Here is a 27,686-nt window from a genome sequence, read left to right on the forward strand (position 1 = left end):
TAAAGGACCAACATGATGGTCCAATTGTATATTTTAAGCTTATAAATAAGTATCCTGAGACCTGTTCTCATGAGTAAAACAGTTCTTTTCCCTCTATAAGATTTACTTTGTTAAAATTTAAAAAGAAATCACACACACACACACACACACACACGCACAAAGAGCAGAGAAGGCCATCCAAACTCACAGCCTACAGAGAGAAGCCAAAGGCTAGCCTCATGAATAAACCCAACTTATGGGGTTTTGTGCCAGTAGAGGGCTGGGCAGGGAAGGACAATCATCAACATCTTTTTTGTTCTTTTCCTATTTGGGTAATCTTCTTGAAATAGGTTAGTGTGATGGTTAAAAAATGTGAGCTCTGGAGTTTAAATTCTGGTTCTGATCCTCACTTGCTCTGGGATCATGAACAAGTTAAACTCTATAAACCTCTATTACCTCACTCCTTAAGTGGGAATGAGAACAGTAACCTCCTAAGGTTGCTGCAAGGATCATATAAAATTATAGCTGCAAAGTCCTTAGAGCTGTGCCTGGCACACAATAAACAGCCAATAAATATTAGCTATTACTAGTTATTCTAACAGGTGAGTCTGCATTCTGTCAGCTCCATTTCTAGCAAAGCTATGTTCTGTGAACACCACCCCTATCAAAGCGAGGTGAGCCTCACAGGCCTTGAACAGGTCACTAGACCATGCATAGCCATCCTGGGTAGAGATCAAAAATTGAATCTCAGATTTTATACTCTAATGTGAAGAAAAGCCACACCTAGGAGAAGGATGGAAGGCAGAGAGTTGGGACCAATGCCAAAAGCAATGATTCTCAGCTACCTCCAAGCCTTCTTACCCAGCCTCTTATGAGAAAAGAGAGTCCAAAGAGACCAGCAACTTTACACTATAGTTCTGCCCATTAGTGCAGAGACAAGTCAAATGACCTTTACCAACTAATAGCATGAAGAAAGAAGTGACTCTCCCTCCTTTAGACACCAATATTATTATTATTATTCTTCTTTTGGCCACAATGCTGATATTAACTACTGGAGCAACAGTTTACCTCGAGTGCTGTTGTCCTGCTCAGGTGAGGAGAAATATCTTACCTTTTCCCTCACGGTGCAACTTCCTCCGTCCTTACCTTTCTTCCTTCAGATCCTCCTGATGCCAGGGAGATGGCTATTTCCTCTGCTCAGGGCCTTCGTGAATGCTGTTGTGCCCTCCAGATGCCGCTGAAACAGATCAGTACGTTAATTACATTAAACCCGATGCCACAGTCAGCCCCAAATCTCTTTTTCATCTTAAATCCTGCTCAGTTATGTTTCCCAACCATGCGGGATGAACAATGAGCACCAGATGAAAATATGACCCAAATAATATGCCAGCACTATAAAATTCTTGAAATTTACTCCCACCTTATAAAAGTTAGCAGTACAAACTTTCTCCCATTATCAATTCAATCTGTTGCTCCCACAGAGAAATCGCAGTACAAAGTTCTGCCCTACCCTATTTCATTTTACTGGCTTAGTTATAGGTAGAAGAGAATGTATTTGGGGATCTGGGTGGAACCTGGGATCCTTCCTCCACAGCTGCACCATGGGCAGTCTGCCAATATAATTGGAGTAGAGCCTCAGCACCTCCAAAGTTTGATTATTTCAACCCTATGACTCTCTTTTCTAAAATACCTAAGGGTCAACAGAACGCATGAGAATATCATTGCACCAGCCTTAATCCCACAAAATTCAGAAGCACAGACAAATTCCCAGTTAATAATATAAACATTGATTTCTATCTGAAGAGATTTCCCAAGTAAAAGATAGCTTTCCCAGGGCCCGACATATGTTTTATTCCAGATGCTTATTGTGAGTGCCAACTATGGACCATTGTAAAGATCTGGTGTTGTCCAGGTCTGCAAGGAAACAAAAAAGGAGAAAGTCCTCTTCCTTCAGATTTCAGGATGTCAGTGAATTTGTGCCAACTGTTAGAATTCACCTCTTGGGAAGTCCGTTCACAGGAGAGAGAAAGCATGAATTGCATGAATTGTGCCATGTGCTCCTTGCCGTGCTTTGCCTACACAGCTGCGTTTACATGCACAATTAAAATGGCAACTTGAAAATAAAGATGAACAATGTTCTATTGCACTCATTGCTAACTCTGCTGTTGCCATGAACAATCACCAGGGAAGAGATAGAGCCATCAGTATTTGAATTGAAATGTTAAAATAATAATAAAGCCTATGGTCTCCCTAAGGTTAGTTTATAATAAAAATAACTTCTTGATCCTGGAAAACTTATCTGGTTTCTTTCTTCCTTTCATTCTCAACTTAATGACTGAAGTTATTATTTCCATGGTGGTCTCCAAACCACACTTGGTTTCTATGTAGATTGGCATGTCACCTCCAACAATTTCACCAGCTGCCTTTTCGTCTCAAAAGAATATGATTAAAATATTAATCCAGCTTCTGGACTAATCTAGCAAAAGAGTTATATAAATCTCCATGCAGCACAGCACTTACTGTTAAATATGTAACGTGTCCTCCCTTTTATTTTTTATGCCTCTGCAGGAAAGTTAGATCCTAGCAAAGCAGATATAAAAATTTTACCTCCTTGCCTTTCTCCTGCTTGTTCTTCCTGACTTCGCCAACCTGAACATGAAAAATTGCAAGCCCAAGTCGAAAATGTTAAGTTTCCAATGAGCAGAAAAGGAGCCGGAGGAAAACATCTGGGAGTCTAAGTCACGCCACCTTGGCTGGCCGGTGGGCTGGCAGCTGTGACCTTTGCACAAGCACCGGGAGACAGAGGGCCTGCTTGGGACTCTGCCACAGTGTCCCCTCAGTAGTGCCAATTCACCCATTTGTCCTGCTCATTGAAAACCACCCAGAACTGCAAATCCATCACTCAGCATTTACGGAAACCGCCTCTGGGCCTAGTATTGGGCTAAATCCTTGCTTTTGAGGAGCTTACAATCTAATTACTGTAATTAGAGACCAAGTGAGTATTAAACTATGTGACACTAAGTAGGAGTTTGAAGAAAACAATCATTGTGAGCTGGAGAAGTAGGGGAAGATTTCACAGAGATTGTGGGACTTTGACAGGGAAGAGTAACATGATATTTGAGGTTAACGAGGTTGATCAACATGCTGAGGATGAAAGAACGCTGGGTGGCATACCGGGCCTGCCTGTGGAGGAGACCTGCCAAAGAAGGGTGTGTGCTGGGCTCCTCTTGGCATCCTGCCAGAGCAACTCTTTACTACGAATGGGATTCCTCTCAGGTCAAGAGCAAATGTAATCTTTCCTGAAATTTTTTTAGGATTTGAATCATGATGATGACATTGCTGACATAAAAATCAGACATACTTAACTTACTCAGGCCTCCAATATAGAAATGTCACTGAAAGAAATGACTTTCTACCAATGCCAGCACAGGACAGATCATGAGCTGAAAGCACTTTCATGTGAAGTCAGGATTACTGCTGGAGTGACAGGTCTTCTCCAAAGGGCACTAACCACTGAGAGAGATAACCGGTAATCCCTTCCAGGATTAGGTTTAGAACCATCAAGCAGTAGAATTCTAGCTGTTCCATTACTTTTATAAAGTCATACTGTAGGTTTCAGTCTAAGTAATTAATGGCAAGAGTAGTACTGTGTTTTATTGTTTTCCCTTAATTATTAACTTTGCATTCATTAGGATATTTTGACTGAACTATGTGCATTGCATGACAAGTGTCCCCAGAGACAATCAAAATCTGTTCAGCTCTTCCCGTGATTAATAACAGAACAGGTGGGCAGAGGTGAAAGCATTTTTCAACATGGCAAACTTGATTTTCCAAAAGGAAAACAGTCAAGGCCCATTTTCTCCCTCACATTTACGGAAATTGCTAACTTAATCAACCAGTGCAGTGGGTTAATTCTGAAATCTTATCTCAAAGTAATTATAATCTAAAACTGAAATATACCACTATTTCTCTCTTTTGGGAGGATTTGTTTTTAAGTAGAGGAAGAATAATCTCATTTCATTCTAAGTATCATTTCCAGATCAGGTTTTCCATAAGGCAGAGGCCTTGCTTAATCCAACGTTTCTGAACAGCTCCCCCTCCCTGCAGCCTGGGAACCCACAGCGCAGTGGGCTGCAGTAGGCCCATAATAGGGCTTTCTACACGCATCAGAAGATTAATCTAAGGAGGTGTGATGTTCACTCAGCACTCCTGTTCGCTATTTAAAGACTCTGATGTGAAACTGGGATCCATCACTCACTCCCACAATACTCTAGTTTATGACTATATCAGAAGTTTCTAGTTATGGGTATAGGCTACCGGCTCCTACCTGCACCCCACCACCATCTGGGAATTGAGTCTGTTCCACTGACTACAAGCCTAGGACTCTTGCAGACCAGCAAATCCAGCACTTTGCAGCAAACACACATGAGGTATGGTGTGCATCCGTGGACACACACCCATGGGCGTTCCCAGGATCATGCACAATTCCCTGAATGCTGACTCCAACCCCACCCCTTCTCCAAAACAAGAAAGCATGGCAGAATGTTACATGAGAAAGGGTATAGAGAAAGGCTGGAAACTACTCGAAAGCAGGCTTTTCATTAAAAAATAACAATTCATAAATGTTGGCATTTTATTAAGATAAAAAAATGAATTGTGAGATTTCACAGAGTTGCAACACCACGTTGAGAACTGCTGCCTTGGACACTCAGCTGCCAGGGTCACCCAGGGTCAGGTCACACAAGTCAACCGTAACTGCCCTGACTGGCTGCCTGTTCGGGCTCAGGTGTCATCATGCTGCTCTTCCTTGACAGAGAATGGACCAACACCCCATGACTGCATACAGGGATGATTAACACAGACTCTGGGGCCAGCCTGCCTGAATTCAAACCCCAGTTTCACACTGTCTGCTCTTCAGTGGAGCCATGCACAAGTATTCCAATTCTCCTCCTGATGTAGATGATGGATTACATTGCCTGCTGCCTTGAAGTTGGGCATGGCCACGTGACTTGCTTTGATTCTTACGGGATCAAACATGATGTGTCACTTTTGGGCAGAAACCAGTAAGTCCTCCTTACTCTAAGTGTGGTCTGCAGTCCAGCAGTACCGGTGTCACCTGGAAGGTTGGTAGAAACACAGCATCTCAGGCCCTCCCAGACCTCCTGAGTCAGAACGTACATGTATTATGCTCCCCAGGAGACTCCTATGCAGTCATGTTTGTGAAGCCCTGCTCTAAGACACAGAGCATCATTCACCACAGTCTCTTTTCTGGCCACAGTGGCTGATGTTCCAGGTGCTGCAGTTTCCTTCAGCCTAGGCCCCAGGCAGGAATGAGATAGGTAAGAAGTGAAGCATGAGAGATAAACCTTTGTTCTGTGCCACTAAGACTTGAGAGTTGTTATGTTGGCATAACTAGCCCATCCTGACTGACATGATCACTTGGAACTCTGCAAGCCTGGGCGAGTTACTTAATCTCTCTGTGCCTCAGTTTCCCTGATGGAAAACAGAAATAATAACACTACTTTCTCAGGGGGTCATTATGAAGATTAACAAGGTAACATATGAATAGGGCCTGGCACATAGTGAGTTCTACGTACATATTAATATTAGAGTCTATCACTGACACACTCCCTCCCCAAGGCTCAAATCCTGCCTGGTGATGTGTAACTCCTTCCCTCAGTGACGGCAGTGTCAGAACCATTGTCCCTGCCAATACTCCACCCAAACCACACACACTCTAGGAATCACGCGTCGAAAGAATGAAAAATGGGCCCTTCTCAGAAAGAAGCAGAGGATCTTTGTCACGACAGCTGGGCGCAAGTCTCCCCACCTGTCGCCACATCACACTCATTCCCATGACTCTAATATCACATGTGTGTCCCCTCTACTCTCACCTACCTTCCCCAATCCTCCCTTCCTTACCCCGAAATTGAGAATTTAGGCACAGTACGTGGCTATCACACAAACTAAGGCTTTGTCCTGAACTCAATGTTAGGTTACAAAAAATTAAATAACTAGTGTTTATTTTTTATTGTTTTCTCTCCAAACTCATTGTATGTGATTCTAGCACCAAAGGGTGACCAAACCTGTTGCAGGGAAAATTGGGGAAGGCACAATGATGAGGATGGTAGGAAGGGGTTGCTATTGAAGTCCTGGTTTTTAAAAGGGTCCAATAGATTTTTGACTATAGTAACTGTTCTTAAAGATGATAAATACTTGACAACATTTTTAATGTGGTGATCATAAATAAAATGTATCATTTGTCCTAAACCCAAATAAAATGGTAAATTATCTTTTCTCCTTGCCACTCTCTTAAAATGTATATATAAGGAAATAAAATATTCTAAGCCAGAATAAATATTTTGGCATCTTGGATCTCTCCTTCATATTTATAAACCAACCTAAAAAGAAATCATGGTGCTGAAGCAATTCACCACAGTGAGCTGTACAAGGAGCCACAGTATTCAGTTCTGAAGTCACAGAATTTGAACAAGCACCTTGGAGATCCAACCTCATCATTTTACCTACTCTAGACCAGAGGGCAGCTAACATTTTCTTAAAGGGCTAGACACTAAATATTTTAGGCTTTTTGAGCCACATGGTTTGTTACCACTACACAACTCTGTCACTGTAGCACAAAAGCAGCCAGACAATACAGAAACAAATGGGCATGGCTGTGATCAATAAACCTTTATTTATGGCCAGGCATGGTGGCTCACACCTGTAATCCTAGCACTCTGGGAGCCAGAGGTGGGAGGATAGCTTGAACTCAAGAATTTGAGGCCAGCCTGAGCAAGAGCGAGGCCTGGCTCTACTAAAAAAAACAGAAATTAGCTGGACAACTAAAAGTATATAGAAAAAATTAGCCGTGCACGGTGGCGCATGCCTGTAGTCCCAGCTACTTGGGAGGCTAAGGCAGTAGGATTGCTTGGGCCCAGGAGTTTGAGGTTGCTGTGAGCTAGGCTGATGCCACGGCATTCTAGCCCAGGCAACAGAATGAGATTCTGTCTTAAAAAACAAAACAAAATTTTATTTATGAACTCTGAAATCTGATTTTCATATAAAGTTCACAGGTCACTAAATATCCTTCCTTTGATTTTTTTCAACCATTTAGAATTATAAAAACCATTGTTAACTCATGAGTGGTACAAAAACAGGCAGCAAGCGGGCCGGATTTGGTTCATGGGCCATACTTTGTGGGCTCCTGCTATAGATTATCAAGTTCATGCTTCAACTTGTTAAAGGAGAAATCATTCTAATACTTGTTAAAAAGGTAAGGAAGGCTTTACTGAGGACTATAGCAATTCACCATAGGAGAGAGAGACTGGGCTGAACTCCAAATACAAGAACAAGTGAGGGTTTATAACCAACGAGCAGAATGAGGGGTCAGCGGATGGAAAATCACTGAGAGGAGACAAGGGGAGGGGAGTTCTTGTCAAACCTACCTAACAGGATTCTGGCTGAAGGCAGGCCAAAGACTTCCACGTCAACGGTGAGGGATGAGAAACTGCATCAGATATTGAGGCTGGGGGATTCTCTCTAAATCGACTTAGCAAGATTCTTGCTAAAACTGGGCTATGCAGGTGTAGCAAAAACGGGGGCCAAGGTCAAGGCCTCACCAAGAAGCAGCTTAGGGCTTAACTGAAGTTTGGACAAGAAGAGAGCCTTTGTCAAACTCCACCACAAGGCCTCCTTAACAGTGATGGATACGTGGTGCTTAGCCCAATATCCACTTAAAAATCAGGTGAGAAATAATTACATGAGCCTGTTTTTATTAGCTCAACTTGAAAAAACGTGAAGACCCTAAAGATGTCAAACTTTCAGCAGAACTTACCCATAAAAATACCATCACCCAACACTCCTTTCCTCACTACACAAAATTAGCAATTTACGAAGTAAGGAAATAGTTGGCAGGTGTCTTTGCAGATGAAGTCAATGTAGGCTCATTCCTTAGCCAAAAAGCAGAGAAACCAATTCCTGATGCCTCTTTTCCCTGGGGCTATTCAAGGCCAGTTGATGCAGAACGGCTGGGAAGGATAAGCTTTGGCTTCAACACAGATTTTTTTAATCGGGAACCTACACTACTTTTTAAAAAATTAAAACAACATTTTTTTAAAGAGCCTTGGCTCTGCTATTTTTACTGACACTCATTTTGAAAGTAGCAGTGCCTAAAACATTTTAAGTCTACATGTCTCTATGGAAACCCAAGAGAACTCATATTTTATGGCCAAATGACTACCTGCCTAGAGCTCTATATCCCAGTGGATCACCCCAGGCCACCTGCAATGTCAGAAGCACCTTAGATGCATTTTCCTAAAACCCTATCTTATCAAGCATAATGAAATATAGATAATTATTACTTTTGCTGAGGAGGAAATCACAAAGAACTTATTTCTGAGGCTTCCTTCTAATTTTTATTAAGATATCACTACTTAAAATATTCTTATTAGAAAAAGATTTTGTAAATTTTGGCATAGTAAAAGAAGAGGAATGCAATCAAATAATTTAACATCTGCTTTGACATTTATATCATTAGGTTTCCTCCTCTCTTTTCCATCAGTGTCAAATACATTTTCTTTTAAAAATGTAATAGCTCCTCTTTCAACAGACTGCTTATTCATTGCAACGGACAACAAAAAGTAATTATATAGTGAAGAAATAGGACAACACCTTGACCAGACGACCAAAATTAACATCACCAGGGGGGACAGATGGCCTTTGTGTGCCTCCAGATGTGATAAACTGAGAGGAACATAACAACACTCAGAATGCATAGCCTGAATCTAATCATGAGAAAACACTAAATAAATTCAAAATGAGAGCCATTCTATTATTTGAAAAAAACAAGAAGAAGAAGGGGGTGCAGAATGACTATGTTATTTCAAAATGTCAATGTCTTAAAAGACAAAGAAAATCTATGGAAGTATTCTACATTAAAAGAAAACTAAAGATACAAGACAACAAAATGCAACACCTGAGACTAGATCGGATCTGGTATTGTAGGGTAGTGGGGGAAATTCTCTAAAGGATATTAATTGGCCCAGCTGAAAAAATTGGAGTGCAAATGGTAGATTAGATAAAAGTATAACAATGTTAAATTTACTGATGTAAATAACTGTACTGTGATTATTTAAGAGAATATCCTATACTTAAGAAATACTGAAGCATTTCAGGGTGAAGGGCCATGTATATAATGTATATAATTTTCCAAATAAAAAGTTTAAAGAAAAATTAACAGTTCTTGCCTACATTGGAGTTCTTGGCTATTTATTTTCTCTCCATGATATTCCAAATACAACACAGGAAGAGATGCTTGTGCCAAGTAACAAGAAAGCGCAAAAGATATTTTAACACAATCTTTTATCAGTGATTGAAGCCTGCCAAAGCATTACATTCCACCCATTCTCAGCAGTTTGTTGCAAAGACCAGCAAACACTGGTTAACTCTAGCAGCTTAGATGTAATCATTTCCCCCTAACTTCTCTAAACACGGCAGTAATTCTAAAACCTCTTTGTATCCCACAACTTACAGAATGACTTCACACACAAAACAAGTCTCTTAGCTGCTCCCTTGGACAGGCACTATCAGTATCAAGCAATTGAATTCAAGCTTTTGAACTGGGAAAATTTAATATGTTGAGCCATGTCTCTAAGTAGCTGGAGACTATGGGACTCAGGAAGCCAGATCGCCTCATCATACATCCATAATTCCTCACCACCACTTTAAAACTGCTGTCAGAATTATGTAGAATTAGTGTCTGTGACACCCAGTGGTCCTGCATCAGCACTGGACGTACAGACCTCCAATATGTGAAGTGCCCCCTAACTGATTTCCCCCCAAATTAATGGAGGAAACTGTGCCTAAATCTAAAAATGTAGGACAGACTTTTCTAAGTCATTCACTGGAGAAAGAACCAAAAAGGTGGTAAACAAAAATTAAATTGTTCAGCCATGCTTAGGAATCAGGAAATACTACTTATCCATCCTCCAAAACACAGCAAAGATTAAAAATATGTATACTGCTAAGTCTTTTCTATCCTTCCCCATTCTTTTAGTAGTGACCATCTCTAAGCTAAAATACCCATATACTATTTTTGGTGTTGACTTTTTATCCTAGTCTTACTATTCATTTTTCCCCAAATTTCAGTCAATAATTTTATTTAACATGTTTACCAAGAACCTACTGATATAAGACGCTGAGCCAGATTTACTGGGTAGTATTCTGCAGAGGAAAGATTCCAGGTTGTCTGTCCTACAAATATTACCCAAGAAAATGACACAAAGACAATAAACGAAATGAAATCTGCTTGCAGGAAAGCATAAGAAGCCAGAAATGAATTATGACCAACTGCAAAAAGGAACAAACTAGTCAAAGCACTAAAATTTAATGAGAAGATAATTTTTAAAGTGGATGAAACTGAAGAGAAGGTGCATGTAACATTATTGTAAGATTTTTAAATCATGCATATTCTTCTCCATAAAATTTCTCAAATGCAGTTAAAAACACACACGCACACACAAAACCAAGCAATTATAAATCCTCTGAAGCATGTAACTGTGATTAGCTGCTACTCTCAGCAATATAAAAATACTTTCACCACAATTACATTCCAGCCTGTAATGTAATTCAAAACAAACAAGTCAGAGACATCGCTCAAATGGCAGCACCAACAAATACAGATGCTTTGCATCAAGGAAATGAATCCACTGAAGAAATGCAACCGAGGCCTGTGGCTGTGCTTCTGGTGGAACGGCGAGGCCCCCTTCTGGGCAAAGGCGCACAGTGCACCCAGCACACGGCTCTGCAAAGCTGCACTTGCATCAGGGCCAACACTACTGCAGTCAGAGAGGTGAACATCTGGGACTTCCTGCTGTGGATACCCTTACAGTGTTGTGTTCATAGTTTTACATTGTAGATTTTGAATTTTAAATTTACTATGTGAATTTTTAAAAAAGAAATAACTATGCAATTTCAGATTAACTTGACCATTCTACTAAATTCTGCAACCAGCATTCCCACCACCTACTGGCACACTCACCCCCTTTTACCCTGTGCTCCTTTTGCTTTTTGCCATAATTCTTATCACCCTCCAATAAACTGTGTAATCTATTATATTTATTATCTGTCTCCCTTTGCTAAAATATAAGCTCCACGAGGGCAAGATTCTTTGTTTTGTTCACAGATCCAACTATACTTGTTTGGCACAGTATAGTTGCTCAGTAACAAGACATTGTCCCATTTGTTTTTATCTTTTATTTTTAAGATTATTCATCTTCAAAGAAGGTATAGATAAAGTTTTATTTTAGCAATATGCTATAATTTTAAAATGACACTTAAGCACCTGTTTGAAAAGTATGCATTTTCTCTAAATGCTTTATAAAAGCAAAAGTCTGCTCTAAGGACCATATAATTATGGTGTGTGTATGTGTGTGTGTATATATATATATGTATATATAGAGTGTGTGTATACACACACACACACACACACACACACACACACCTCATAGACAATTTGGAGAGAAGTCATAGGCCTCCAGTGCCCTGGGAGAACATAGTAGCTGTAAAAACTGAAGAATCTGACTCTGAAATGCCAGTGCTGGAGAAACGTCTGCAGCATGGCACACTGCAGTCCAGACACATGTCAGGTATCTGGGTCTGGATCCACATTCTCTGAAAAATCAGCACTTGCCCAGACAGGGCATAATGTTGTGGCTGGAAGGGCATGCAGTGCTTGCTAATTTCTAAAACCTCAAACTTTAATTTCTCCCCTTCTTAAAATGTTCTTTCAACTTGTGGAAAAGCTAATAGTTGTTTACAATTGTCAGACTTTTTGAAAGTGCTAATTTGTTCCCTTAACAGAGCAAGTGATGAGAGACACCATTTTTCCATAGATTAACGACAATATATAAACACATGATTCAACAATGTCAAAAGCTTTCAGTCCAAGAATTTTGTCCAGGTCACTTTGAGGCATTAATTAGTCTTTCATCAGAACAAGTTCAAGACTTCTGATATTCCTTTTTCCGAACTTTTGATTTTGGTGCTGTGAAAAGAATAGAAAAGAAAAAGAGAAAATGAAGAGGAAGGCTGGTGTCAGACTCACTTCAGGCAGATTTGTTTTAAGGGAGGCACGTTATATCCAATAGGTGAAAACTGACCGTTTGGATTTTCTTGTTTGTAGAAGGTCTTTAACATTTCCACTGCTTCCTCAGCCCGATATCCAGGAATGCACTGATGAAATGAGACAGTTGAGAATAAAAATAGACCTATGACAATGTGTGTCATACCACATAAAAAGAGCCATCTACACATAATTATGTAAAAAGATCTCAGATAATGTTAATAAACTTTGAGGATATTAGTAAAACAGGTAACGAGGTACATTTCCAAAAAAAAATAGACATACAGGCTCAGTTAAACATCACTCCCAATCAACTATTATTTATTAACTAACTATTATTGAAGTTACCAGCTACGAGATCTTGGGTAAGGTACTTAAACTCTCTATGCCACTTATGTAAAATGTAGGTGATAATAGTACTTACCTCAGAGGGATTTTGAGAGGATTAAATAATGCCCACTAAATACCTGGCACCCCATAAGTGCTCATTAAGCATTAGCTATTTTTATCTGCTGTTACTTACTAGTGGTCATTATGTGTCAGTGCTACAGAGCCGGGGTTGGCAAATTATACTTGGTGGATCCAGCTAAGAATGGGGAACTAAGAATGCTTTTTATATTTTCAAAGGGTTGTAAAAAAAAAAAAAAAGACTGTAGAAGAGATATAAAGCAGCTCACAAAGGCTAAAATATTTACTATCTGTCCCTTTACAGAAAAAGTCTGTCAATGCTTACTATAAAGAATTCTTTTTTTCAAATATTCAGTTTGTTCTATCTTTGGGATCTAACTGGAGAGAAGAGATCAAAACATGTGAAAGAATAAATAAGAAATTGTGATATCAGTAAGGAGTAGTATTATATGAAACCTTACAGGGAGAAGATGAAACTTGAACTCGCCACAGAGCTAGAGAATGTTTAAAGAGGCTAAGCAGGGCATTTCAAGGAAAGGGCACGAATAAGCTCGGTTGTGTCTAAGGAAACTGATCGATGTCAGGGGGAGCTCATCATTAAGAAAGCATAAGGAAGGACGTTCAAGAGATAAAATGGGGTCAAAATACATAGAGAGTGGAAGGCTTGTCGGAAGAGTCTGGATTTGATACAATGCACCCTTCTGAAGTACATGAAATATCACAATGAACATGTGAAAGCAGCATAGAGGAAAGGAAGGAGCCAGGGAGCACAGGCACAGAGGACAGGAGGACCAACCACTCTGGGACGTTGTTCAGAATGAACTTCCCTTTCTTTTGTGTCTTCACTCTGCCCTTGCCTGGGTCTACAAGCCTGTATAAACCTTCCCCATAACGAATAATCTTCCTTCCACCCTGCCCCCCTTGCAAGCTGATACTCTGCTCCTGCCTGAGAACATTCCAGACTTCACTTTTGCTCTCATTTCTTCCTTGGCCTCATCCTTACTGTCTTGTGCTCCTGACACTCCACTGAAGCTGCCCTCTCAGATATGCCAAGGGCCCCTATTGACCAAAACACTGGTCTCCTTTCTGCCACCTCAGCTCTCTGCAGATGTGGACCACACCTGCTTCATCTGACCACTCTCTCCTCCCTGGCTTCTCAGTATTCCATTATCTTAACCATCACCGGCCAGCCCCTTCCCAGCTGCCCTTCGCATCCTGCCACCATCAGTACTGGAGCTCCCACCTCCCACTCCACTCAGAGCCCTCTCCTCACACGTGGAGTTAGAGAGTGGTTCCCAACCCTGGCTGCTCTGCTGAACTGCTTGGGACCACTATTTGTCCGCCGCCTTCTGATTCCTTTGCTCTGGGGCAGGGACCGAGCACAGGCACGTAGAAAAAGCTCTCCAGGTAATTTTTATATGTAGCCAGAGAAGAAAACTGTATTGCTCTAAGATACCAAGATGATATTTTCAAGTATCCGTGATAGCTACAAATTTATGGCTTTAATAAAAAACACATATTCTTAATAAAATAATTTAAAGAAAAACAGAGCAGGTAAGTATTATAAATGAACCACATTCTTGTTTGAAAAGAATAGTTCTGTAGTAATCTACCTTTTGCACTGCTTATAGTATGAAAAGAATCTATAATTCTGCAATAAGAAAACAGTATCCTACCTCCCAATCACCCCCCACCCCTGAACCCAGCCAAATAAAAAAAGAAAACACAGTATCCAGAAGCCTGGGATACCAATGTTTTTTCTTTAGAATCTCACAACATAATTTGGAATCAAACCTAGAGATATGGCTTCAAGCCCTGGGCATTCATTTACAATTGAGCCAATGTGGCCAGGTACACGCAATGCAAATGAACTTTTTTTTGGTTCAGCCACATCAACTCTGCAGAGATGTGTAAGAGGACAGTGCTTGTCCTCTCTCATCACTGAAATGTTGGAGAGAAATGCTCTGCCCATATCTGACATCCAAGGACTCATCTTTGTTCTGCCCATAAGCTTTGAGAAATTCTTTAGCTCATTCTCACAAAGGAAATATGGGGTTGGCAATTCATTTACAACCAGTTATATAAGCAAAATTTGAGCTGCTAATAGAAGTGACTGGAAAAATCAAATAATTTTGTAGATGTTTTTCAGGATCGAGCCAATTGTATCCTTTACTTTTCATCATTCCATTACAATTTATTTTCTGATGTGATGTTAAAAGACATCTATTCTCAACTGTACAGGAGTTGTAGGAAAGCTAATGTTCAGCTGGGAAACCTCAAGACAGAACATTTTCTAAGCCTGTTTTCAGTGGGACTCAGCCAAATTTTGCCCTTCACAAGTCCTTATGTTAATAATATACTAGGAATAGCTGAGGTCTTTGAAGTAAACTGCCCATCATGTCCAGCATTTGTTAAATCCTTTTCTTTTTAAAGCATAATCCTTTGGGATTAACCTTACATCTTAGAAAGAAAAACAATCAAACCAGTCATGAAAACTAATATGTGTCCACAAGCCAAACTCCGAAACATAAATTCCTAATGCTCATAGTCTTAACCATAAAAATTTGGGGAGAAGTGGCAAGATTAAAGGGAAAGTAGAATTTCTAGAAGATTAAAGATGTGAATTCTTGGGTCTGGGGGAAATTTCAACATTAAAAAGGCAGAAAAAAAATAGTGAAAATACAGTGACTGATTGCTAGATACTAAAAGTAGTAAGTGGCAATCAAGCAAAATGATTAAATTTGTGCAAAAATATTGTATTTGTAGTAAATGGTATCTACTCTCACTGACACAGGCCAAGCTTCACCAAATTTTATAGGGCACAGAGCTGGAAACATTCATTGAATAAAAACTCCAGTCTTTTAACATACCCAAATGTGTTGGTGAAGGTTGTTAGAGGTCACCTGGGAAAGGTAGGGACACTCCTTCAAGAGAAATTCTGTGAAGAGAGGTAGGCACTCATCTAGAGACTCTTACCTGGCGTCTTATACTGAGGCATAAATGAGCTCAGCCAGAGGTCCTGAGATCCAAGAAGTCTGAATCTATCACGGCTTCTTGGTATACTGACCAACACTAACTATTTGCAAGCCCACAATGAGATGAAAGTAGTTAGAAAGAAAGAAAAAGAATAAAGCAGTTCATATTACCTGAAACGGTCTCCCAGTATTTGGTAGGTCAGCAGAGGCAATATTTAGAACAGAGCCACAACCACCAAATCGTTCATTCTGACAGCCATACACAACCAGCGGGATTTATAAGGCAGAATTAAGGTCCTGCATAGAATGTGCAGTTCAAATGTATTTTGTGGCAAAATCAGGATAGGTTTACACTAGCTATTCTGGAGAGGAAAGCTCGTGCTACTCTGCAAAACAATTAAGCTTAGGATTAGTCTTAAAAATCACAAAATCCAGCTACACAAAAGAAAAAGATTTGAAGTATTTAGAAATTAACACCGAACAACTGCAAACAGAATGAAACTAAGTATGTAGTTGCTTAATGTCCACAGTTTAGTGCTCTCTGTGTCCTTTCCTAAATCGTGTTTTCAGAATCATTAGAGAATTACAGCCAGAAAAGAGGTAGAAATTTAATCCAGGGATTTTCACCTTTTAAAAATAACAGATTGTTCCCTGTTCTTTCCCCAAATAAAATATAACCTGTGCCCAATATAAAGTAGACTAAGGCTAAGCCACTCTGTAAGGCAGGATGAGGAGAGATTTCCAAGTTACCCACAACTACCCTTTTATGGAGATTGTATATTTTATTGTACTCAAAAACCTCTGTATTATTTTTAAGGGATTAAACTACTTGCACATACATAGTAAAATAAGTACATATAAAACAAGCAAGTATGAAACTGAATTTTTGAATTTTCAAATAATTTTTTTAAAAATATCTTTAGAGACTTATTGCACTTAGTATTTATGTTGCTTAATCTATGCAAGAAATAATCCAAAGAGCTGTGACTTTATTAACTTTCTGTTTACTTACAATTGTAATATTATAAGTGTTTACTTTTTCCTTTTTTATTTTTTTACAGATGGGGTCTGACTTCATTGCCCAGGCTGGAGTGCAGTGGCACAATAATAGTTCACTATAGCCTCCAACTCCTGGGCTTAAGTAATCCTCCTGCCTCAGCCTCCCCCAGTAGCTAGGACTACAGGCATGCACCACCATGCTCAGCTCATTTTTTAATTTTTTTGTAGAGACAGGGTTTCGCTATATTGTCCAGGCTGATCTAGAATTTGTGGTCTCAAGTGATTCTTCTGCCTTGGACTCCCAAAATGCTGGAATTACAGGCATGAGACATTGCACTCAGCCGTTATTTACTTTTGACAAAATTTTTTACACATTGTAATAGGTATTCATGGTAACAAAAAAAAAAAAAAGATAAGCAGAGAAAAAAATTTTAAATCACCTGTAATCCATTATCCAAAGGCAAAACTAAGCTGCACGTTCTTCAGGACTTTTCCTATGCACGAGGTTTTACAATCTACTTTAACTTAATTTATGATTTATCCTTATATAACAGTTTGAGTTCTAAGCTTTTCTTTCTCTAGCTTATTTGTTTAATAGTTTTATGATCGTTGATATAAAAAGAAATAGATAATTTTACTATTTAAAAATCTTTCCCTTTTTTGGCCAACAGACACTATATTTTACAAGGTGTTTCATAAGTCTGTGTTTTCATGTATTAGAAAACAAGCTATGCATCTGGCCACTTTCTCGTTCACAGGAAGGGCACATGACATTAATGTATGGAGTCAAAGGATACTCATCAGGCGGAGAGCAGCTGCGCACATAATACATGGCTCCACGGTGACATACAGCACAGTGTGTTCAAACACTTCAGAGGGACTCTTGCCACTTCGACAACACCAATCTAGGACCTGATCAATGGCCACCATTTCTGCATGTCGAGTAGCCTGAAAAGAAGATGTTTGCACTGTTTGCTTCATGTAACTGCTGTTTTACAAATACATGAAAAACAAATACAAAAAATGTGCCTATCATTTCTGCCAACATTTTAATGAATAAAGTTTCAGGACACCCTTAGCAGCTGACAATGTAGTCTCCAGTTCAAGTACCATAACCTTACCAGCAAAAGATACCTAATCTGAGATGCTGTCCGAATCATGCTATATTTTTAGTTACATACCTAAGTACCCTAGGGGAAACTCTTTCAATTAAAATTCCATAGAGAAGATAAGTGTAAAAAAAAAAGATAAGTGTATGGTTTCTGAATATTTCAGGGGAAGCTTGTGTTCTAGTTTCAAATATATTTTCAAGGCTGTCATTGACCTCACTCCAAGCAAATCTATATTTAGTTTACTGGAGTGTTATCACTTCCATTTTGGGGGATGAGATTTTATATAATGGCAGAGTCCAGAGAAGTAGAGATTTAGTATTGGTCTCAGATACCTCATGGGAAGCAGTATAGCATAGGAGAAATCACACAGCATGTGGAATCGACTACATTTAAATTTGAATCCTGACAGTGACATTTCTAATTATGTGGCTTTAGTCAACTACTCTAAGCCTTGGTGTCCCCATATGTAAAATGGTGTACAATGGTATCTATGCCTCTACACCTCATAAAGAAATCTGTGTTACATGAAGCATGATGCCACAAAATGCTATATATGTACGTTGCCAGCTCTCTTCCCCTCTTCTTTTCCCTTCACTGAAATAGCTAAATGTGATCCATAGATCCTATATGCAACAACTATTTATAATATTCGTGACAATAGCATTTATTAATAATTTACACTGAGTGCTAACCATGTACAAGCCACTGTGCTAAATAAATTCTGTGTAGGAGAAAAAGTCTTTATCCTCAATAAGCATAAAATCAGGTGGGGCAAACAGAAAGGTGCTCATTTACCTGTGAGATAGGATAAGGTGTGCAAAGTGCTGGCACAGTGGCCTAAGATGCCATGGAAGCCAGAGGCAGATGGGAGCACAGCTGCCCGAGGGGACTGCATGGGTGAATCACAGAATTAATTATAAACTCAGAGATGGAAGGTGCTTTAGAGAAGAGGTTCCCAACCTGGCTGCACACCAAAACCAACTGGAGAGCTTAAAAAAAATGTTTCCCCAACTTGGGTGCTCTTAAAAAATCAGATTCAAAATTATTGAATCAAATCTTCTCCTAGCTCTCAGTAAATAATTGTTGAACGGAACCCTCTCAGTTAACTTCCTCTTTAACTGCTACAGAAACAGAAGTTAAGCAGAGTTGGCATGTATTAAAGACACACAGCTGGGAAAAGAGGTGGTGGTGGTAACAGGATGGTGGTGGCATCAGATCCAAAAGTAGAACTCAGGCCTCCTCATTCAGGGTCAAGAGTTTTCCTATGCTGTATTTACAGGGAAATCTTCTGTATGACACAGAAAAGTAAAATAAACCCAGGTTGATTTCAAGGTATAGAAGAAACTCAAGTCACTGGGGGCGTTTGGACATCATTCGAAGTTCTCATGGTAAAGATGTCATACCAAACCACAAAATACAATTGGGAGATATGGCAATTATTTGAAATACAGAATTCCACTCCCAAGTAAGTATCTGTATATTCATTAATTGCTGTATTTCTTATCTCGCAGATATTTTGATATCCTTTTAATAACTGCTTTGTGATTCAACATGAATGTAATTCAAACACTGAAAAAATATTCCATTGTGGAAGTATGTTTTCTAGTATTTTAAATTGATATTTAAAATTATGTCATTTTTCAATAAATATCAACTAGAGATGTGTGTATATGCTCCTAGTTTTTCCACGTGAAATGTTAATGGTTAATTATTAAAATGTTACTTACACATGGAGAATGGCATTATTCTGACAGTTAAGTAATACTTCCCAGTGTTATGACAATGGTAATTATTTTAATATTCTGTTTGAAATTTTTGTACATGTGAATTAAAATTACAGGATTGTATATCCACATATTTATATATTGCTACTTGACACACTCTAGAATGAATAGATGCTCTATATGAAAAGGAAAGTGTCTAGAAGAATACAGCAAAATTTTAACAGTCTTCAGAATAAGACTGCTTCTACTTTCTGCATTTGAAATTTTTTTTTATTTCAGCATATTATGGGGGTACAAATGTTTAGGTTACGTATATTGCCCTTGCCCCCGATTCCCGAGTCAGAGCTTCAAATGTGTCCATCCCCCAGACGGTGTGCACCACACTCACTATGTGTGTATATACCTATCCCCTCCTCCTCCCTCCCATCTGCTTGACACTCGATGAATGTTATTGCTATATGTGCACTTAAGTGTTGATCAGTTAAAACCAATTTGATGGTGAGTACATGTGGTACTTGTTTTTCCATTCTTGGGATACTTCACTTAGTAGAATGGGTTCCAGCTCTATCCAAGGTAATACAAAAGGTGCTAGATCACCATTGTTTTTTGTGGCTGAATAGAATTCCATGGTATACATATACCACATTTTATTAATCCACTCATGTATTGATGGGCACCTGGGTTGTTTCCACATCTTTGCAATTGTGAATTGTGCTGCTATAAACATTCGAGTGCAGATGTCGTTTTCATAGAATGTCTTTTGTTCTTTTCGGTAGATCCCAGTAATGGGATTGCTTGATCAAATGGTAGATCCACTTATATCTCTTTGAGGTATCTCCATATTGCTTTCCAGAGAGGTTGTACTAGTTTGCAGTCCCACCAGCAGGGTATGAGTGTTCCCATCTCTCAGCATTCACACCAACATTTATTGTTTTGGGACTTTTTGATAAAAGGCATTCTCACTGGAGATAAGTGATATCTCACTGTGGTTTTGATTTGCATTTCCCTGATGATTAGAGATGTTGAGCATTTTTTCATGTGTTTGTTAGCCATTAGTCTATCTTCTTTTGAAAAGTTTCTGTTCATGTCCTTTGCCCACTTTTTGATAGGGTTGTTTGATTTTTTTCTTGCTGATTTTCCTGAGTTCTATATAGATTCTAGTTATCAGCCCTTTATCAGATGTGTAACGTCAATATTTTCTCCCATTCTGTAGGTTGTTTGTTTGTTCTCGTCATAGTTTCTTTGGCTGTGCAGAAGCTTTTTAATTTGATCAGGTGAAATTTTAAAAAGGTTTTTCAAAATGAACATTAAAGCATCAAAGAAAATTTTAAAGAGACAACCCATTTGTGCCTGTCTTCATCCTTGTCTATCAACATCATGAAAGTGTTGGACTATCATATACAAGTTCTTACTTCCAGCAGCCATTATGAATGGTTTTTGAATGGTTTCATGAAGAGCATGTGATTTAGGCAGCAGAGTCTTACAGTGAAACAAAGAGTATTGGATTACCCAAGGCAAGAAGGCAAAAGATGCAATTTGAGGTGGTCATGATGAGAGAAAGATATATTTGCAGCTAACCTGAGTATAGCTGAAATCATCAGGAACATCCCCCTTCCTATGAAGTCCCTTAATTTATACATCTTAACTGCAAACCGTAGGAGATGATAGTTCCAAGAAGGGACAATTTTGTCATCTTGGTTTTTAAACTTATGAATGGGACCTACCATCAGTGAATGACTTGTTGCAGTATCTCATTCAAGTGTTCTTCACTCCCTTGGTAGTATGACTGTAATGACCAAAAAGGAAATGATGCCATTGTTTCTACCACGGGCTCCACCAAAACTAAAATACAGTCTTCATCATACATGGAGACTCCTCACTTACGTGTGTTGCAATGGACAATCCTTGCAGATCTAGAAAAACTAGACTGAGAAAGCTCATTTTTGGAAAGTGACCTAAAGAGTGTCATTGAAGAGAATTCTAACTGGCCATGATGATTGCTTTCATTGTTGCCTTCTGTGCCTTCAGGAGCTGGAATGACTGAGATGTTATTGCACAGAGAAGCTCCTCATAGTGAAATTGCAAGGGTTTCATCTCAGTGTTTCCACAAGTATGAAGTGTATGTATTTGTAATTTTCACTTATATTAAAAATTTATCTTTTTCAAGCATTTGAAGGACACAGAATTTTGTGAAATATAGTATTCTTTACTTCAGTGCCTTTTTTCTTTCTAATTCTACTCTCCAATCTACTACATTTTTCATAAACAAACTAATAAATAAGTAGTTTTTTGGTGGGGGCAATATATTAGCTATAGATTTTCCATGTAGCGTATATGCTTATATATAAATTTGAATCTGTTCAACTACTTCGTTACAATAATTCCTGTGGATTAGAACTGCCAGTGCAAAGTATATTCAAAAATCTATATTTTGAGTAAATTTTCCATAATTGGAGTAAGTTTTCCCAGTGTTTAAATGAGAATTCTCCACTTCTTAAAACTGTACAAACATTAAATATTGGTATTTTTAACCACTGATAATGTAATATTGCAAGGAAATTGTTTTTTTCTTCTGTTAGTGTTAAGCTAGGTCATCTTCACATAACCTTACCTGTATCAGTCATTTGTGTTATTTCCTTTTTTTCTGTTCCTTTTATTTTCAATTCCCTTGTAATAATAGTCTCTTTGTTACTGATTTCTAAGAGCTCATTTATGATTAAGGACATTAATATTTTGTCAGGTATTGCAAATGAAATACCACATTTATTCCCATTTAACTGTCGTGTTTTATTTTTTGTTTGTACAGAAGTTATGTATTGAAATATAATCATGCTGTGTTTTATGGTCATAAATAAATAAATAAATAATTGCTTTGTGAATCTGGTTTCCCACTTTACACATATTTTGCTAAATCTCGGGTTTTCTTCTTGATAGATATGACAGATGAACTTTAAAGTCCCTATATCACCGATACCAACACTAACTTACTGCTTCATTAAATTTTTCTGAATTTTCCACATTTATAAAAAATCCACATGTATCACTTTTAAAATCAGAAAAAAATGGTATTCAAAAGGAGATGCTAAGAAAAACTACCCTACCACTGATAGCTAGAGGACTATATTCAATCTCATCTTCTCACCAACTCTGATAAATTCACTCCACTCCAATCATCACTACTATATGTTTGCATTTATACTGTTCAACTCACATACATTTTTGGTTTGGTTAACTTCATTTCTTCCTTTCCCCACAACTTCATTGTTGTAGACCATAAGGCAGCCAACAGGAACTTCAATATTTTCAAGGGCTTCTTTGGCCTGAAACACAAAGTGGAAAATCTAAGACATAATGCTCAATACTTGAAAAGACTACAGGAAAGAAAGAAATGCATCACGAATAGGATACATGCGTACAAACATTAGAACAAAGAAAAGCAGCTGAGCTTTCCCTTTTCTCAAATACAATTCCATTATAGTATTTAGCACCTGTGTTCTCTGCTGTGTCCATGTTCAGGGAGACTCAGAAACAAATCCCCTTCATAGGTCCTGAGGCCCTGATTTCTTCTCACTGGAAGTAGATGTGATCAAAGGACTGTTATTGACCGTGGTTGTTAGAGTGCCAGGGTCTATGTGCCTTTTCAGAGATAGTAAACAAATTTGCAAGGAGGTAGGAGAATAAATAGCATTTACAAATACTTTGTTAGAATCCTTTCCTTGTTGAAATTCTATGAATACTTGCTTAATTATTTTTTTGCTTCTCTAAAATTATAGAAATTACCCGCTAGAGTCCCAATAGCATAAAGGTGACCAGACTGGATGGGATGTCACACTGTCCCACACTGTACTACACGAGATAATAAAAGTTTAGGAGCACTCTATGTAAAAACAGCACAACCACTTTGAAAAACATTTTGTAAGTTTCTTTAAAAAGTAAATATACACACAGCCCATGACCAAATTCCACTCTTAAGTATTTATTCACGAGGAGGGAATATACCTCTGTAAAAAAGCCTTAAAAGAGAATGTTCATAATAGCTAAAACCTGAAAACTGCACAGGCGTCCATCAACAAGACAATGGATACAAATTGCATCACATTCATATAATGGAATACTAGTCAGCAGTAAAAAGCAACAAACTACTGACACCTCTACAACATAGACGAAGCTCCTGCAATAGCCTCTTACTCCCAGCTCTACTTTATTTAACTAGCGACAACTTCCTATCATAATGCATACAGGATTTCCTTAGCTATTTCATGATCAACTGACACATACTTTTCATGTGGTCAATATAGGCAAAAAGAGAAGCACTTTGTGGTAGTAAACTGGACCTCTCCTTCTTCCTCCTGGGTGGTGAACAGAGATGGGGCATGGGGAGATGTGAGCAGATAGTACCTGATGCTATAAGACTGCATTCTTCAGGACTGTGTCATGAACTACCCACCGGCAGGTTGTGTTCCAGTTCTGTGACAGTGGTTAAAGCATGTCCAGTTTATGCAAAGTTCAAAAGCCTGAAGAGTTCCAAGGTTTGGTGCATACATACAAATGCACCAGAGGCTACTACTATAGAGAAGAAAGCCAGGAGAAGGACTGACAGGGAGATGCTAAGCACCAGTGCAGTTATGGCAATTGTCACACTAAGAGTGTTATTTAAAATAAGTTTAGGATTACATACAATCCCAGATACACAAGAGAGACAAATCATTTATTCATATGGCAAATATTTGTTGAGGTTCTTGAGATGAGATTATCCAGGCAGACTCTAAATGCAATTACAAATGTCCTCCTAAGAGAGGGGTTTGACGCAGAAGGCAGGAGGCAATGTGATGATGGAGGCAAAGAGAGACATTTGAAGATGCCACACTGCTGGCTTTGAAGATGGAGGAATGGACCATGAGTTACAGAATGTGACTTCACCCACTAAAGGACATTTGGGTTCTTTCTAGTTTTTGACTTTTATGAATAAAACTGCTATGAACATTTGTGTTTATAATCCAATTAAGAGACAAAAATGTCAAGGCCAGAGGAATCTCAGAAATTCTTTGGAGTTCTACCATCTCATTTTATAGAGTAGAAAGTAAAGCCCTAGGGGGTGAAAGGATTTGTCCAAGGTCACTCACAAAGGTAGTAAATGGACTTTAAGTGTTTAGTCCAGAAGGCTACATAGAAAATAGTGCTGGCCAGGTGGGTGACTCATGCCTATAATCTCAGCATTTTGGGATGCCCAGGCAGGGGGATTGCTTGAGACCAGGAGTTAGAGACCAACATAGCAAGACCCTGTCTTTACAAAAAATTAAAAGATTAGCCAGGTGTGGTGGTGTGTGCCTGTAGCCTCAGCTACTCAGGAAGCTGAGGCAGGAGGATCACTTGAGCCCAGGAACTGGAGGCTGCAGTGAGCTGTGATCAAACCACTGCACTCTAGCCTGGTTGACAGAGTGAGATCCCATCTCAAAAGGAAAAAAAAAGGAAGGAAGGAAGAGGGGATAGAAGAGAGAAAGATAGAAAGAGAGAGGGAGGGTGGGAGGGAAGGAAGAAAAAAAAGAAGGAAAGAAAGAAAAGAAAGAAAGAAAATAGTGCAGAGGTGGGTGGATGAATGCTCCAAGATATTAGGACCACAGGATGCTTAAAGGAAAATAAAGATCTGAAATATAAAAGGATGGAAAGAAAACATAGTTCTGATACACAAGTGAAAAGCTCACTGAATGACTAAACGTAGCTGTTTTTGAAACTATTAAATCAGCTCCGAAAATTTCATCTAAGTAAGCTCCATATGTGAATACTTTCAAGAGAGCTCATGAAAATAAATGGGAAAGACCACAAATTCTGACTTCCCAACATTCAAGCATCATCTGTCCTCTATCTCTCACCCATCGGATACAACTGCAACTTATTCTATATTTTAGCCTTCAAGCATCATTATTATTTTATCATCATCACTATTAAGAAACTACCTAGCAAATGATATTAATATTATTGAAATGATTTGGGGAAGGGAGAATAAAATTTTGATATCACATAAAAACTCCTGTCTCCAACTTGGAGAATTTAGTAACATAAAAGAGTTCAGGACTAATAAATCCATATTATTACATACAAATTACAAATTAATTTTTAAATGCACATGTGAACATATTTTTAAAGTATCAGATAGCAGGTTATGCACCCTGTAAGTTTAATGGAAAAAATAAATTTAGAAGTGAACTTAAAGAATGGGTCATGATATCAAGTTAATGAGTCATGACCAGCATTTTTTTTAAATGCGGTAAAAACAGAAATACCAGAAAAACTGTACATAGAAAGGGTATGTACTGTTTTTGAAACTTTCATTTAAATTATATATGTGTTTCCTGGGTTGTAATATAAAATAGATTTTTTACTGTCGGTCACCTCAAAAACAGAATGAGAAGCAAGTTTAAGAAAACATTATGTAAGTAACAGAAACAATGGATAGATGTTCTAATGCCTCATGGCTTACATAAGAAACTGAAAAATATTTGGCTATAATGTTGAAATAATGGGAAATAATGTGAGAGTTTATATAGTTGAAGGAGAACAGAGAAGAATACGGCAAAATCAGTTTCAGTTATGACTTCCCAATGCCAAATAGAGTGCACGCAATAAACATTTGTAGAATAAATGAATGAACCAATATTTTGAATTAATTAACTACAGGGGACCAGAGGCCATTAAGGATAGAAGAATACAATCAAAAACATGTATGAAAAAGTTTTTTGTTACAGAAGTATCCGAGAAATGAAAAATTGAAGGGTATTTCATATACATTTATATGTGTGCACATATATGTGTGTGTATATATATATAAATACATACAGTCATGTGTCACATAACCACAGTGATACACTGTGAGAAATGCATAGTTACATGATTTTTGTCATCACTGTGTGAACATCATGGAAGGTACTTACACAAACCTAGATGGTATAGCCTACCACACTCCTAGGCTAGATGGTATAGCGTAGCCTATTGTATAGGCTACAAATCAGAACAGTATGTTACCGTCTGGAATACTGCAGGCAACTGTAACACAATGGTAAGCATTTGTATATCTAAACATATCTAAACATAGAAAAGGTAGTGTAAAAATATGCATAAAAGAAAAAATGCTACACCTGTATAGGTCACTTACAATAGATGGAGCTTGTAAGAATGGAAGCTCTAGGTGAGTCAGTGAGTGGTAAGTGAATGTGAAGGCCTAGGACATTCCTGCACACTACTATAGACTTAATAAAAACTGTACATTTATGCTACACTGAATGTATTCTAAAAATTGCCGGTTGTGGTTGCTGCTCACACCTGTAGTGCCAGACACTCGGGAGGCTGAGATGGAAGGATCGCTTTAGTCCAGGAGTTTGAGGCGGCCATTTGCTATGATCCAGCCATGGCACTTCAGCCTGGGCAACAAAGCGTGTCCCAGTCTCTTAAAAAAAATTATAGACAAACTACGGCTTAGAGAAAATTAAGTAAATCCACTTGATGTTAAGATGACTACACATAATAGGAATTTTTCAGCTCCATTATATTATAGGACCACAGCTGTATATGTGGTCCTTGTTGACCTGGTTATACAGGGCATGACTGTATATATATTTATATATGTAAATACATATACACATTTATATACAAATGTATAAATGTATATTCATACATTAATACATATAGATTCCAAACTTTTAGCCCTATTAAGGAGCTCGCCAGCACACACGAATATAGGTAAAGCTTTGATTACACACAAATCTGATAAAAGCCCTCCTTAATGAACAGTCCTGAAGGGAGGGAGGGAAGTAAAAGGACAGAGGGAAGCAGAATAAATGAATGAATGAATGAATAATAGACGCTGATAGCACAGAGACTGCTCTCTACCAGAAACATCCTCAGCTTCCTTTCTTCTACTATAAGAGATATGTTCAAGGAAGGAGCCAAAACACATAATGTGACTTTGTGCATTTGAGAGTGTGTGACCACGGGAAGGAAAGGGAGGAAGCATATGTCAGCAAGCGTCTGAATCGCTAAGTTTGCAGCATACTCCATACCAATGAAACAAATAATTTATGTACTTCCTCGCCTTTCTTCCCCCAGAGCCATTGTGAGAATCAAGATTATGGTGACCAGAAAGCGCGCCCTGGACGTTTGCCCAAACGCCCTCGGTCCGGGTGAGGGCCGAAGAAAGTTCCCACCCGCCGCATCCACCTCCCGGGCTCCTCACCATCTGCATGGCCTCCTCCATCCACTTTTCGGTTTCCTCCGCAGATACCGAGAACGCGCCGCCTGTAGACGGCGTGGACACCGCCTTCGCCTCCATTGCGCCCTGGGCTGCCACTTAGTGCTCGAGGCTTCGGCGGAGGAG

General features: G+C 38.8%; 1 protein-coding gene across 2 annotated transcripts; it reads right to left on the minus strand.

The window, feature by feature from the left end:
- Nucleotides 1-1,005: 1,005 nt before the first annotated feature.
- On the minus strand, nucleotides 1,006-27,678 carry ADAT2 (adenosine deaminase tRNA specific 2). 2 transcript variants are annotated; one of them, XM_045544488.1, is made up of 6 exons: nucleotides 27,546-27,678; nucleotides 22,534-22,638; nucleotides 17,280-17,430; nucleotides 15,655-15,761; nucleotides 12,138-12,210; nucleotides 1,006-1,216 (listed from the first exon to the last, which is right to left on the minus strand). In XM_045544488.1, the coding sequence occupies exons 1-6, from the start codon at nucleotides 27,639-27,641 to the stop codon at nucleotides 1,164-1,166; spliced, it is 585 nt and encodes a 194-aa protein (XP_045400444.1). In that variant the 5' UTR covers nucleotides 27,642-27,678; the 3' UTR covers nucleotides 1,006-1,163. The 2 variants fall into 2 exon arrangements, with proteins under 2 accessions (XP_045400444.1, XP_045400445.1); XM_045544489.1 differs by lacking the exon at nucleotides 1,006-1,216 and adding an exon at nucleotides 11,412-12,022.
- Nucleotides 27,679-27,686: the final 8 nt, after the last annotated feature.

Source organism: Lemur catta, chromosome 2 (genome assembly GCF_020740605.2).
Source record: "Lemur catta isolate mLemCat1 chromosome 2, mLemCat1.pri, whole genome shotgun sequence".
Lineage (NCBI taxonomy): Eukaryota > Metazoa > Chordata > Mammalia > Primates > Lemuridae > Lemur > Lemur catta.

Excerpts from the sequence above, each read along its gene's own strand:
- ADAT2 (XM_045544488.1), bottom strand. The coding sequence starts at position 27,641 with ATGGAGGCGAAGGCGGTGTCCACGCCGTCTACAGGCGGCGCGTTCTCG. Across the intron at positions 22,639-27,545 it reads TGGAGGAGGCCATGCAGATG|GCCAAAGAAGCCCTTGAAAA; the intron begins GTGAGGAGCCCG and ends TTTGTGTTTCAG. Across the intron at positions 17,431-22,533 it reads AAGTTAACCAAACCAAAAAT|GCTACTCGACATGCAGAAAT; the intron begins GTATGTGAGTTG and ends TCTTCTTTTCAG.